Consider the following 15886-nt stretch of genomic DNA (forward strand, 5'->3'; position numbering starts at 1 on the left):
TTTTAAAGTACAGTGCAGTAATACAACAATTTTTAAAAGTAAATTGTATTTTTCCTAATATACAAACCCGAGGTCCTTTACATTAGGGATTACTTTCAGGCGAGGCTGAAACGGCCGTTAAACTCTGAGCAAGGTGGCTAGCGGTACCACTCCAGGGAGGCGCGATACCCGCCGCCCGGATGTAAACATTCCAGTTTGCCTTCGGCCCAGGTACAGATTGAGGGGTGGCATGAGGTGGGCATAGTAAAGGAATCTCTGGTCAGGAAGCAGGAAAATGCAATTTACTAAAAATTGTTACTGCGTTCCGACACAAATATACAAAACCCTGTCCTTTACATTAGACTGCCACTGGTTGGGAGGGGCACAGGCAGTCCCCGGTTTACGACGGTTCCGGCTTACGACGTTCCGAGGTTACAACGCTTTTCAAATATATTCATCAGAAATTATTTCTCGCCACGACGATAAACTCCGTTACACGCCACGATCACCGATCCAACGGAAGCAGCTACATCCCAAATGCAATAATCATAATTTGAAGGTCTGATAAAACCGGCACAATGTTTACATCGTTTTCACGCACCAGAGCATTAAAAGTAAGGTTTTCTATGATTTTGACGATTTTCGACGATTTTCTACGACGACGCATTTTCGCCACACAAGGTAAGAACGACCCCGTCAGAACCGGGAATCGCCTCTATACCTTAGTTTTACATACCGAGCGATTAACAGCTCTCCCAGGGCTGGCCTGAAGGATTAGACTTATTTTATGTGTTAAGAACTATAATTACGCTTAGCAACGGACCTACAGCTTATTGTGGAATCCGAACTATTATAGCGAGAAATGAATTTCTATCACTAGAATTACATTCCTCTAAATTCATCAGCCGTCGCGGGAATTGAACTCCGCCCATCGAGTGACAGTCTGAAGCTCAAGCGATTCGGCCAACAAAGCGCTTTCTCACTGGTTGGAGGGAGGAATCTGATAAAGTCTCTCTGAACTGACTGGAGTTCACCACCTTGTCTTCATTCCTGGCTGTGAGAGCGAGGAAGGAAACTGCCTCTGACAAAAGATCAAGAAGAAACGCAGGATCAATGTTTACTCTGGGTCCCTTTTGCATGAAAGAGAGAACCAGTTCATGCAAAGTAGGCTGAAGAATTTGACGCCGGATGACAATAAGGTAAATACAAGCATTGGTTGTCTCAGAGAACAGGTCTCCTTCCTCCCTTGCAAAGAGGAAGGGAGGGGGCCGTTTCTATTAACCTGAACAGAAATAGAACGGAGCCTCGTTATGTGCTTATTCGCCTCCCACTACCCGGTCCAGCTTTGTACCCAGCGTCCGCTCCTCGTCTGGAAGAGCCAGGATGGGGAGAAAAGAGAAGAGAGGCCAGTCACCAACATTCATTCTCCCAATCACAACCATACAACATAGGTGAGATGCAACCCGTCCCGTTAGGAGCTGGATAAGCTACACAACCCGCGAGCAGCCACCACAGGACCCAGGAAAAAGTGTCCATGACTTGTGCAATATCCTGGAGGTGGAAGGAGGAAGGCTCATTGGGACCACATGACTCCATTCAGCACCTGTACTGACATATTCTTCCGAATGCGAGGGATGCACCTAAGCCATCGCACTGCGGAGCTCTCGGTGAAAGGTACCGTATCGTCAGCCGTCAGCTGCCACACCTCCTTTGATCGCTTCACGGTCAGGAGGAAGATGTCCAGACACTTTCCTGGGAGAGACAGCACGGGGTGGAAACGTTGACTCACATCCAGGCTAGGAACAATGTTTGTTTTCTGAAAGTACCACAGCTCCCAATAGGACAAAGTAACTAATGATCTGATCATCGATGGGCAAAGTCCATATGAGGGGAACAAGAAGGACTCGAACCCGACAGTCGATGCCATCGGATCAGAGTCCACCTACACATCCAAGAAGGAGTCGCGTACGATCCCCATCCCTGTTCTTCCATCTTCTACGCCAAGGCCAGGGTAAGATGAGAGATGGACCTAAGAGGGCATATCTCTATCCGACGACTCTCGTAGGGTGAGTGCAGAGCACGGACAGGAACCCTAAACGAGAGTCGCATGCCACCCAGGAAACAGTTCCCTGGGAGAGCATGACTGAAGAAGCTGTCCGTAGCTAACTCTCGACTGTGGAGACAAAGGGCTACTTCCAGATAGAAGACCAGGGTCGCAAGGGCCTACGTTTCTTCACAACAAAGGGAGAGAAGCAGCCCTCAGCGGAGAACACGAGGTGAAGTCCAGACTTGACGAGCGATTTGACCCGAGAAGAAGTTCGGCCAACGACACCACCAGCGAAGACACGGATCCAGGCCCTGCATGTGCCAGAGGACTTCAAGGGATACCATGGGATATCCAGCTATATCCTGCTGCCACTGATGAGAAAGCCTGTGCTTGCAAGGGAAAGCTGGAGTCTCCCAGTCCTGAACACAGGGGATGTACTGCCTCAAGAGCCGCTTCCTTGTGTAGCTGCACAGGAGGATGGGTCATGGAATTCTTCCCTCGGCGCTCCCGCAATCAGGTCAGATGAAGGCTTATCTCAAGTATTTGTCTATAACCCGGGTGAGCAATGTCTGTGGAACCCCTAGCTAAACGGACAAATACGGAGGGAAAAAGATCGACACGAGTTTTCACCAAAAGACAAAGTATGCCTCAACAGAGCGCCCTTGTTTTGGTGATGAGGGAGCGAGAAAACACTACCGACTTGTGTGCAGGAGGCAACAGAAGGATGGTAGGGATTTCTAGTCCAGCAGTCTCTGCATGAATCTTCTGAAGAAAGAGGAGCAGCATGTTCGTCCGGATCACTCAAACCCGAGGCCAGGCTTCTGTTTTACTATCACATTCCCACCAGGAATGCATCTGGTTAATTGAGCTGTTAAGGTGCAATAGAACAACACTCGAGTAAATTTCAAATGTCGAGATGAAACAGAGGAAAAACAATTGCCTCCTGGTTTGAGCTGTGACAACACACTACTGTGGTTTTGTTGTTCAACGTAAATCCAGAGGTTTAAAACCCCATCCTGGAGTTCTCAGACGGCCAAAAGCATATTCTGAGCCCAGGACGGTGATCAGGAAGGTACTAATCGCCCCGGTCACACAAATACAAGACAAGGTCTTACCAGTGTGCGCCATTCCTCAGTCTGTGAATCCAGACACAAGATGCAGGAATATGCAAGATATCTGAAGGCTCCTTCAATCAAGTATTAGCATAACTCTTTCCTCATACATCGAAGAGGAAAGAACGGGAAAGGAAGCAGACTTCCATTTTTCCACTGCTGGGAAGCTTCTGCAAGATGACAGGCACTGAGAGGCACTAGTTTAGCCAGCTGGCATTTCCCGAATCGTATAACGGTAGAGGTGGGTGGGATGAAAGTTCATGGAAAGAATTGCTTCTAGACCTAAGGGAAATAGATACTCTCTGGAAGGAATCCATTCCTGTGTCTCAGTAATGTCGCTGCATTCCAGAGACTGATAAGTATCATTTTTCATCCAGGCACCAGCAGTTGCAATCTTTCTCTGAAGCCTAGACTTCTTATCTATGGAGTTGGAGGGACTGGCTTGAACTCAAGGTCGAAAGCTGAGATGACCAGACCCAAACTTTTGGCCATTGTCCAAAGATGTCAGTGCCCCAGGTAGGAACCTGATTACTGGGGTATCTGGCAAATCTCTGAAAGAGAAAGGCAGAACCAAGTAAAGGTCTGCTCCCATGGGCCGAGCCAACTCGGGACTCTACGTAAACCGGAGATCCTAATTGGGACAAAGTCCTTAGCACCAGAATTGCCCAAAACTGCAGTCGGCAAGACCTCCGAGGCAAGAAGAATTCATATTCTGTCGAGGCAGGGGTGGAAGCTTGGGTGTCTCGACCTGGGAATTAACTCCTTCAAGAAAAGAATTCAGCAGGTCGAATAGTTTTCCTCGGAAGTTATAGACCACAGCGTCCTCGACATTCTGGCCCTCGAAACCGCAAGGGTTGCGAGATGAAGGTTATTCATTGGGAGCCGGGCGATCCTGTCTCGGATCCTCGCGCCGACGAATCGGCGCGAAGTTCCGAGAACACGGGGGCGCATCAGAACTGAAGAGGAAGACCGCCAAGCTGGATGCCTGAATTCTGTACCTCTCCCTTGGAGGGAGACCTTGACAGATCCTACATGAAACCCTCCTCGCTACCTGGCTATAATACGAGAGAATCGGGGGACCGATACCCAAAGCACGCCAGGCAGTCAACTGGAAGAAAATTGTCAGCGCCTCTCTGTCCGTTTCGCGCTCGGAACAACCCGAGTGGGAAGAGAACAGGTGAGGAAAAAGAGTATCCCACTTGTCCGCTGCATGATAAGCAGGAGAGACGGACCATGAGCTTTATAATCAAATCAAGGAGATTATCAAGCACATTCGGGAAAGAAGAGTACTTGTGCCGTGGCAAAGCGCTCCTGGGAAGAGCAAAAGTTCACTCAATATAGCCGAAACCAATCGAAAAAACCGAGTAGGGACGAGCCGATCACGCTAACGCCGATCCAGCTGGTCGGTGGCGGGCGATTTGGGAGGCAGGCGGGCGAAAGCAAGCTGAGCCGAGCCAGTCTGGCAAGCCGAAGTCAAGTTGAGCCGCAGGTGAGCCAGTCTGGCGTTTAGTCAGCTGCTTTCAGTCTCATAAGTGCGACTGGGGGCCGAGCCGGTGCCACCGCGCAACACAATCATAACTGCAGGCCAGACTTGTCTGCTGTGAACAATTGCTAGTTTCGAATTTCCAAAACCCTTCGAGGCCGAGGCCCTCGAGAAGGTTCAAAGAGAATTTGCGTTCGTTATATTGCATGCTCAAACCCTAGTTCGAGACACAAGAACCAAGTCACCCGAGCAAATCCCAAGCAGCTGGCGGGCAGTATCGGTGACACCTGGCGTCAAGGCACACCGACACCTGGGTGTCCCGGCAACCAGACACCTGGGTGTTCCCGCACTTTCCTCGTCCTGTGCCTCTCGTGAAGGAGAGCTGCGGATTCATAGAATTCGAGCTACCTTACCTAGACTTCCGAAAATCGAGCGCCGCTTTGTTTCCTAATAGATCGAAAGAGTTAAGACAGAACCAGTCTTAGACGCAGACTTCTAAGACTGGCATCGCATATGGCCTCGAGAGGCTGCACTCACGCCCCCTTAAAAACGCAAGATCCCAGGAAAATGCGACCGTCAACGCAGAGAAACTTGTCTCCGGAAGAGTCAGTCCCTTAGAAGTCCCGCAGGACTCCCAAAGTGAATCTCTCTTCCCTGCTTCTTCTGGTGTTCGGAATCCAAGAGGATCGAGACACTAGGCTGGGAACTCCAATCGCCGAGCACTGGCAAACACTCGGGAGCGCCATGGTGCTGGAAGCAGGAAGAGGAGCCAAGACATCTAGTGCCTCGCCCTTTCTCTCGCGACTGCTCCCTAACTGGGCCCAGGTACCCTCTCCAGACCAGATTGGGATACTCCTATATTCCATAGAATCTCGAGCATTCTGAAGCGTGCTCGTGAACGAGCACTCAGCAGCTCCCATCTTAGAGGTAGAACCTAAGACTCGGGGAACGATCGCAAACTGAGGCTCGCGCCGCCCGCAGCTTCCAAACACAAAACCCAGGGCTATGCCACCAGTTTCCTAACCCAAGGTCGGGAAGAGGCAATTAGAGACCCACTGCCTCCTCGCTGGGCGAGGCAGTCCTCAGACGTCCAAGGGCATCAAGGGAAGAAGTGCATTCCCTTTCCTTCGCCGATGGAGGTCTGTCCGACTTCGACCCCTTGGACCTCGGAGAGGAAGGGAAGACGAGCAGAAGACGGAAATCAAAGATAAGATGAAGAAGACGGTGGTTACTTCCACAGACGGCTTCCCTTCACCTCCACCTGACATCTTCTACAGGATGGTGGACACGAAACATCGTGAACTCCAGGGTAGTCTGGAAGGAACACAACGGACGCAGCCAGGACACCACCACCAGGAGAAGCATGATCAGGACAGCCGATGCAGGAGCTACAGCAGCAATTCGGAAGGCAGGAGCTACTGCAACCGCCAGGAACATCACCTCAACAGGACGACTTCCTACATCTTCACGCCGACATCTTCTACAGGATGGCGGACATCGAACCTCTGGGACAGCTGGTGAACACTAGCGGCCTCGGCACGACCGGGCCAGATGCGGCAGGAATGATCAGGACAGCCATGGTGAGCTACAGCAAAGGTTCGGAGAGCAGGAGCTATAATGGCCAGGAACGCTACTCTATTGGGCATTTACTTCCTTCCCTTTTCACGCCAACATCTTCTACAGGATGGCAGACATCGAATCTCCAGGGCAGCTGGCAGGAACGCAATGGAAGTGGTCCTGGGTATGATCATTAGAGAAGAAGTGGCACGATTGTGACATCTCGATGCAGGAGCACATTACGTCTGAAGGCAGGAGCTACTGCAACGGACAGAATGTCATTTGAAAGTCACCAGCAGCCACAGGGAGCCATCAGGGCGTGCTTCGCAGGAGAACGACCGCGAGAGCGTTTCCAGAGACTGTCGCCGAGCGTTGACAAGAGCATAACACAGGGAACAGCAGGAGCAGATGGACCACAGATATGCAGGAAGCATTGCAACAGCATACATGAAAATCCAGCAATGACAGCGACGATCTACATCGGCGGGAACAGAGTCAGAGCGATCCCGACGTGGGAAATATGTTATCTAATCAGGTATTGTGGCTGATCCTACAACACTGAATGAATGTCGACTGCTTCATGCAAGATATTCTTGATATAAGATATCCAGCCAACTACTGCAGTCTGCAATGCTCACCGTCAACCTGAAAGAAAGCAAAGATGATTAGTAGAGGAGGCCCTCCGCTACAGCAACAGCCCTACGCAGCGTTAGGGTACTCTGACGAGGTTGCTCGGTCGCCTCCCGCCTCGGCCCAGCCCGCAAGAGGGCGTAAGGAGAGAGAAGGAAGAACTCTACGAAGAGAAAAAGGACGGAGGGGAGGCTACCATGCGCCAGAAGCGGAACTTATCGACGACGCCCGTAACCTCCCCACTCAGCCCGCAAATCTCTAAGCGCAGGCGGCGTAGAAACACCAGCATAAGAAGGAAGAAATTAGTGATGTCCCTTTACACACGGAGGGCGTGGAAGCTCAAGAAGGACTAATCTACGCTCCGATGGATGTATGGGAGTGAAGAAAGGCCCCAAACTATATTCGAAGTGCAGGGGCGCTTCAGTATTTACGCTTAAAGGCTGCTGGAGAGAAGACACCACTTGGCTACGCTACTCCAGCAGGCTCTGGCCGTCAAACCAAGACACAGGCAGGGAATGACGGCTTACACAAGTGTTATCACAAATCGTGGGTTTGTATTACCAAATATCAAACACGATATATAAACAAAAATACAGAAAGATCCCACCGTGAAGAGCTAACGACAGTCGGCAGAGAGAACGGAAATACGTCAGCAACGGCTGACGGCTGAAAGCAACTGGAATGTTTATATCCTGGCAGGCAGCAGGCGCCAGATGTTTGATAACAAAAATGACAGTAGTCATTTGAAAATAGATATTTGGAGATAAAAAAAGGGATAAAGTGTATATATATATATATATATATATATATATATATATATATATATATATATATATATATATATATATATATATACATATATATATGCGTGTGTATTGAAACACTGAATTTGATCTCAAATTCTTTCAGTTCCTTACTAAAGTTTACAGTATTTCCCTTAAAAGTGTCTGTTATCCTACGGGAATTTGAAAATGACTCCACTGCTTTCTTGTGCTTTGTGGTGTTCTCATGTTGCTCAAAACCAGATTTGAGCATCTTAGAAAGGGAACTCTTGCACCACTTGCAATAGCAGGAATTGTCAATATAGGAAAGCCATTTAAATGTTTCTTCCCACTCCTTCTTATAATGCCTAGCATCATTGTAACGATTGCTCCACTTACTCATATTTAAAATACGAAAGGCTATAGCCTAGGATATATCTTCAAGCTTGAATTAGCCTATTGCCAGTTGATGCTTTCAGTACGATCTGTAATAATCAAGAATAAATATGAACATAACACAGACCATTTTCATAATTATAATCAACATTACAGAACATACCACAACACAAGATGATATTATCACAAGAATAACACTTACAGAATTCACGGATATGCACAGCAATCACCTAGAATCGGAGTTTCTCGTCTGAGGACCAAAAGTAACTGACCGGTTGCGGGGGGGGGGGAGGGGGGGGGGGGGGGGTGGAGGCGCCTTGCCGAGGCGACGCCAAGTCTGACAACCACCGCGAACGACTGGCGAAGTCGTTAACGCTCAAAGGGTACGGTTTAGCAGGATATGGTGACTGACGACGAATCAGTTAATTCACAGAGTAGCATTAGTGGAATGGGATGATGTATCATATTTTATGAATCTATAATTATCGAATTAATAATATTGGTGATAACATGAAACTGACAAGAAAAGGACAGTTTTTGACTGTCCTTTTTTTTCTTCAAAAATAAAGGACAGGCCGGTTTCAAAGAGGACAGACTGTCCGTAAAAGGACAGACCTGGCAGGTGGGTATCCCCGCCTACCTGGAATTACTGCCTAACCACCTTGCTCAAAGTTTAACGGCCGTTTCCAGCCTATCCTGAAAGTAATTCCTGATGTAAAGGACAGACGGTTCGTACATCGCGTCGGAACAAAGGTGGTTTCCTTCACCTGGGCGTCCACGTGGGCGGAGCCCCCTGGCTAAGTAACATAGCGTGGTACGTGAGGGTAGGTTGGGGTACGTTAGTTTAGTTTACCTAATGGACTTATATTCGTGAAACCGTTCCATAAAGTCCATGTGGAGCTGTTACACACAAATACCGAGTAAATCTCATAATCATAACAAACAGGGTCAATATTCCGGCCGGTTTCACCTCGCAATAAACCACAAGGAAAGATTTCCAGGTCCTAAATGTTACGACGGTTTAAATTGCAACCTAAGGGCGTGACACTCTTCGTGAAAATAAAACAGAGCCTACGGTTACGGAGAGACGTCCTCGTATAATTACCTTCGCTGTTCTTGCGTTCAAGTTTATCAGCGGACGCCCCAAAGGCACTTGAAGTCGTGGCATCACTGACAGGTCATCGTATTCATATCAGTAGCAGCAGTAGTAGTAGTAGTAGTATTAGTTGATGTGTGGCTATGGAACGGCTCCTTTGCTTGCTCTATTTCTTCTTTGCTTGTGTTTGCTTGACTATGTTGTCTCAGTAGTATCAGATGTTTTATGATAAATTCATTTCTGTTTTTAATTTCTTCTTTCGAAAGATCTGTGAAGAGTAAGATATTAGCCAAAAGCACTTGAGGTCGTGGCATCACTGACAGGTCATCGTAATCATATCAGTAGCAGCAGTAGTGGTAGTAGTATTAGTTGATGAGTGCCTATGGAACGGCTCCTTTGCTTGCTCTATTTCTTCTTTGCTTGTGTTTGCTTAACTGTATTGTCTCAGTAGTATCAGATGTTTTATGATAATTTCATTCCTACTTTTAATTCCTTCTTTCGAAAGATCTATGAAGAGTAAGATGTTAGCCAAAAGCACTTGAAGTCGTGGCATCACTGACAGGTCATCGTAATCATAGCAGTAGCAGCAGTAGTAGTAGTATTAGTTGATGTGTGCTTATGGAACGGCTCCTTTGCTTGCTCTATTTCTTCTCTGCTTGTGTCGCTTAACTATGTTGTCTCAGTAGTAACAGATGCTCTTATGATAAATTCATTTCTGTTTTTAATTTCTTCTTTCGAAAGATCTATGAAGAGTAAGATATTAGCCAAAAGCACTTGAAGTCGTGGCATCACTGGCAGGTCATCGTAATCATATCAGTAGCAGCAGTAGTAGTAGTAGTAGTATTAGTTGATGTATATCTATGGAACGGCTCCTTTGCTTGCTCTATTTCTTCTTTGCTTGTGTTTGCTTAACTATGTTGTCTCAGTAGTACCAGATGTTTTATGATAATTTCATTCCCATTTTTAATTCCTTCTTTCGAAAGATCTATGAAGAGTAAGATATTAGCTATCCGCGCCTCTTTCTCTTCTTGAGATGGTTCCTGCCTTACTGATCAGCATAGTTCTTCAGTGTCATCATACCAAGTTCCGTCTCCTGTGTTTTGCTTAAAATTTTCTCAGATTTTTAACGTTGATTTGGCTTTCATTTCTCTTAGACCTGCCTTTTGACACAACCGTCCATCATGACTTTTAAGTGCCTTCCCTTAATCAGTCCTATTTTGCTCAAGTTTAACTTTCAGAAACTCTTTTACTTGCAGAATCCAAGGCGTCATGGTGATCTAGAGTTCTCTCGTTTAGGAGCCTATTTCCACCACTCCAAAGTGTATGCTTCAGACACAATAGTTATTATTCCTCATGACCCTTGAGTGGCAGCAAGAAGCCCCTATTTTCAGATCTTCAAGCACACCTTGCTGTGCAGGCTACCTTCAGTATTGTCCTGCACTCTTTGTTATCTACTTTTTGTAGTCATTTATATTTTTCTTGTATTGTTTCATGATTCCATGGCATCATGCATGAAGAATGACGTCGCCAATCCCTTCCAGTACAGCTTCCCTATCGTCACCCTGCTACAGCTTTTTTACCAGTGAAGTAGTCTTTTGATTGTCACACCCAGGTATCTTATCTGCTTAACTATCTTATTCCTTCAGTGTACTACATATTTTCTACGTCGTCAATAATAAACCAGTCGTTGATTATAAATGTATTGCATTTGTCTTAATGTTTGGGACACATCCACTTGCTGTTTCCATAAGAATTCTTACGGCTTTTGATATTTCTTCCAGTGAGTTACCTTAGGATTAATCCTTCCGTTGTATTCTCCAGTTTATTGATGATCTGGTAAGTTACTAATAGGAGGAATATGGTTGATCCATTAAACCCCTGCTTTATGCCATCTGTTCCATTTACTTCTTCTTTCTCTATACTGTTGAGAGACAAGAGTTGTTGTACCGTTTGCATATATCTTTGCTCTGCAGGCAACCTATATTTCATCATGACCCCAATCAGCTTTTTCCTGTCCACTGCATCAAATGCTTTCTGGAAACCTATGGATACCAAGTGCTGTTCTTTTTCCGAACGTTGCATAAATTCCGCCGTTTACTTCCTGAGGTAAACGAGACTAAATAGTACATTTGGAGTAATGATAAAGTCAAGGTTTTTAATATTTTTTTTTATTCATTTTTTTAGACTGACTAACCTTAGTTTAGTGCGAATCAGAATCCTCAATTGTATTGGTTTCTTGTTGTTCAGTAATTTGATCGTATTCAGAGGAAATAATAAATAAGTATATAATAGTATAATTATGGTTGTTTCATCATCGTCAGAGGAATTTTACATTGGCACATGTTCTTGGGAATCATTTCACAGCAGGATAAATTATCTTGTCATTTAATGCATGACAGATATTGGTTCTGTTTTAAAAATGTAAATAATTTTTCATACATACTATAGTCTATATTGTTTTATTAACACGATATGGTACGAAATCTTATTCAAAGAAATTTGTTCAACATTGCATGTAGAATGTAAATAATGTGAGCCATTTGATGATTCCGTACCAGCACTTCGCGGCTGGTCATATATATAGCATATATATATAGGAACATCAACACATAACACACGCAGTGGAACAGAACTAATTTCTCGACTTCACGCCAGATCGAACCTGTAGCCCAGGTGGAAAGGTGAGTAAAGAAGCCACTGCGCCATACAGTCTAAAGAGTTGGGAACCTGAGAGCAACCGCACCCAAGGAATTACCTGGCGCAGTTGCTCCTTGTGTTCCAACTTCTTTTAGACTTGTATGTAACTGCAGTAACGCTCTGCTTTCCACCCGAGAGACCTGGCCCGATCCCTACGGAGTCAGAAATTTAGTTCTGTTCCACACGGATTGTGTGTTGATGATTTCTATCTATTCACTCAGAAGGGATAATTCGAATGAAATGTTGTCTATTGGGTCATTAAGGAGTCGGGAAGTTGGGGGAAAACTGATTGGTATGCAAGCAGTTAGCTTGCCCAGGTAATTCCTGGGTGCAGTTGCCTCAGGTTCCAAACTTCTTTTAGACTTGTATGGCCCAGTGGTAACGCTCTGCTTTCCACCTGAGAGACCTGGGTTCGATCCCGACGTGAGTCAGAAATTTAGTTCTGTTCCACACGTGATTGTGTGTTGATGATTTCTATCTTATTCACTCAGAAGGGATAATTCGAATGAAATGTTGTCTATTGGGTCATTGCTGAGTCGGGAAGTTGGGGAAAACTCGCTGGTATGCAAGCAGTTAGCTTGCCCAGGTAATTCCTGGGTGCAGTTGCTCGTTCCAACTTCTTTAGACTTGTATGGCCCAGTGGGTAACGCCCTGGCTTTCCAATCTGAGAGACCTGGTTCACCCCCGACGGAGTCAGAAATTTAGTTCTGTTCCACACGTGATTGTGGTTGATGATTTCTATCTTATTCACTCAGAAGTGGGATAATTCGAATGAAATGTTGTCTATTGGGTCATTGCTGAGTCGGGAAGTTAGAATCATTGGTATGCACGAAGAAGCCGCTCCAGGTAATCTCCTTGGGTGCAGTTGCTCTCAGGTTCCAACTTCTTTTAGACTTGTATGGCCCAGTGGGTAACGCCCTTGCTTTCCACCTGAGAGACCTGGGTTCGATCCCGACGTGAGTCAGAAATTTAGTTCTGTTCCACACGTGATTGTGTGTTGATGATTTCTATCTTATTCACTCAGAAGGGATAATTCGAATGAAATGTTGTCTATTGGGTCATTGCTGAGTCGGGAAGTTGGGGAAAACTTCACATGCAAGCAGTTAGGCTTGCCCAGGTAATTCCTGGGCAGTTGCTCTGTGGTTCCAACTTCTTTTAGACTTGTATGGCCCAGTGGGTAACGCCCTTGCTTTCCACCTGAGAGACCTGGGTTCGATCCCGACGTGAGTCAGAAATTTAGTTCTGTTCCACACGTGATTGTGTGTTGATGATTTCTATCTTATTCACTCAGAAGGGATAATTCGAATGAAATGCTGTCTATTGGGTCATTGCTGAGTCGGGAAGTTGGGGAAAACTCGCTGGTATGCAAGCAGTTAGCTTGCCCAGGTAATTCCTTGGGTGCAGTTGCTCTCAGGTTCCAACTCTTTTTAGACTCAGGTTGGCCCAGTGTAACGCCCTTGCTTTCCACCTGAGAGACCTGGGTTCGATCCCGACGTGAGTCAGGAAATTTAGTTCTGTTCCACACGTGATTGTGTGTTGATGATTTCATCTTATTCAATTAGAAGGATAATTCGAATGAAATGTTGTCTATTGGGTCATTAAGGGAGTCGGGAAGTTGGGAAAATCCGCTGGTATGCAGTTAGCTTGCCCATAATTCCTGGGTGCAGTTGCTCTCAGGTTCCAACTTTTTAGACTTGTATGGCCCAGTGGGTAACGCCCTGTTTCTTCCACCTGAGAGACCTGGGTTCATCCCGACGGAGTCAGAAATTTAGTTCTGTTCCACACGTGATTGTGTGTTGATGATTTATCTATTCACTCAGAAGGGATAATTCCTAATGAAATGTTGTCTATTGGGTCATTGCTGAGTCGGGAAGTTGGGGAACTGGTATGCAAGCAGTTAGCTTGCCCAGGTAATTTCTTTGGGTGCAGTTGCTCTGTGGTTCCAACTTCTTTTAGACTTGTATGGCCCAGTGGTGCAATGCCCTTGCTTTCCACCTGAGAGACCTGGGTTCGATCCCGACGTGAGTCAGAAATTTATTTCTGTTCCACACGTGATTGCGTGTTGATGATTTCCATCTTATTCACTCAGAAGGGATAATTCGAATGAAATGTTGTCTATTGGGTCATTGCTGAGTCGGGAAGTTGGGGAAAACTGGCCATATGCAAGCAGTTAGTTTGCCCAGGTAATTCCTTATAAACGCTGTTCTCAGGCTCCAACTTTAGACTTGTATACCCAGTGGGTAACGCACTTTGCTTTCCACCCAGACCTGGTTCGATCCGACGTGAGTCAGAAATTTAGTTCTGTCTCCACACGTGATTGTGTGTTGATGATTTCATCTTATTCACTCAGAAGGGATAATTCGAATGAAATGTTGTCAATTGGGTCATTGCTGAGTCGGGAAGTTGGGGAAAATCTCACTGTATGCAAGCAGTTAGCTTGCAGGTAATTCCTTGGGTGCAGTTGCTCTCAGGTTCCAACTTCTTTTAGACTTGTATGGCCCAGTGGGTAACGCCCTTGCTTTCCACCTGAGAGACCTGGGTTCGATCCCGACGTGAGTCAGAAATTTAGTTCTGTTCCACACGTGATTGTGTGTTGATGATTTCTATCTTATTCACTCAGAAGGGATAATTCGAATGAAATGTTGTCTATTGGGTCATTGCTGAGTCGGGAAGTTGGGGAAAATCAGAAGGCAAGCAGTTAGCTGCCCAGGTACCGGGTGCAGTTGCTCTCAGGTTCCAACTTCTTTAGACTTGTACAGCTCCAGTGGTAACGCCTTGCTTTCCACCTGAGAGACCTGCGTTCGATCCCGACGTGAGTCAGAAATTTAGTTCTGTTCCACACGTGATTGTGTGTTGATGATTTCTATCTTATTCACCAGAAGGATAAGCACTGAATGAAATGTTGTCTATTGGGTCATTGCTGAGTCGGGAAGTTGGGGAAAAACTGCTGGTATGCAAGCAGTTAGCTTGCTCCAGGTAATTCTTTTGGCAGTTGCTCTCAGGTTCCAACTTCTTTAGACTTGTATGGCCCAGTGGGTAACGCTCTGTTTTCCACCTGAGACCTGGGTCTGATCTCCGACGTGAGTCAGAAATTTAGTTCCCACTCCACATCGTGATTGTGTGTTGATGGATTTCATCTTATTCACTCAGAAGTGATAATTCCAATGAAATGTTGTCTATTGGTCATTGCTGAGTCGGGAAGTTGGGGAAAACTCGCTGGTATGCAAGCAGTTAGCTTGCCCAGGTAATTCCTTGGGTGCAGTTGCTCTCAGGTTCCAACTTCTTTTAGACTTGTATGGCCCAGTGGGTAACGCCCTTGCTTTCCACCTGAGAGACCTGGGTTCGATCCCGACGTGAGTCAGAAATTTAGTTCTGTTCCACACGTGATTGTGTTGATGATTTCTATCTTATTCACTCAGAAGGGATAATTCGAATGAAATGTTGTCTATTGGGTCATTGCTGAGTCGGGAAGTTGGGGAAAACTCGCTGGTATGCAAGCAGTTAGCTTGCCCAGGTAATTCCTTGGGTGCAGTTGCTCTCAGGTTCCAACTTCTTTTAGACTTGTATGGCCCAGTGGGTAACGGCCTTGCTTTCCACCTGAGAGACCTGGGTTCGATCCCGACGTGAGTCAGAAATTTAGTTCTGTTCCACACGTGATTGTGTGTTGATGATTTCTATCTTATTCACTTAGAAGGGATAATTCGAATGAAATGTTGTCTATTGGGTCATTGCTGAGTCGGGAAGTTGGGGAAAACTCGCTGGTATGCAAGCAGTTAGCTTGCCCAGGTAATTCCTTGGGTGCAGTTGCTCTCAGGTTCCAACTTCTTTTAGACTTGTATGGCCCAGTGGGTAACGCCTTTGCTTTCCACCTGAGAGACCTGGGTTCGATCCTCCGGATGTGAGTCAGAAATTTAGTTCTGTTCAACACGTGATTGTGTGTTGATGATTTCGTATCTTATTCACTCAGAAGGGATAATTCGAATGAAATGTTGTCTATTGGGTCATTGCTGAGTCGGGAAGTTGGGGAAACTGGCTTGGTATGCAAGCAGTTAGCTTGCCCAGGTAATTCCTTGGGTGCAGTTGCTCAGGTTCTGAAACTTCTTTAGACTTGTATGGCTCCAGTGGGTA

The 15886-nt window shown here is 46.1% G+C and overlaps 1 protein-coding gene across 1 annotated transcript in view; it reads right to left on the reverse strand.

The window, feature by feature from the left end:
* The window catches only part of LOC136855345 (L-fucose kinase-like), a 111099-nt gene extending 101921 nt beyond the window's left edge, over positions 1 to 9178 (reverse strand). The window contains 1 exon segment of the mRNA XM_067132258.1: positions 9071 to 9178. Coding sequence (XP_066988359.1) covers positions 9071 to 9133 — 63 coding nt within the window. The 5' untranslated portion in view covers positions 9134 to 9178.
* Positions 9179 to 15886: the final 6708 nt, after the last annotated feature.

This window comes from Macrobrachium rosenbergii, chromosome 31 (assembly GCF_040412425.1).
Source record: "Macrobrachium rosenbergii isolate ZJJX-2024 chromosome 31, ASM4041242v1, whole genome shotgun sequence".
NCBI lineage: Eukaryota > Metazoa > Arthropoda > Malacostraca > Decapoda > Palaemonidae > Macrobrachium > Macrobrachium rosenbergii.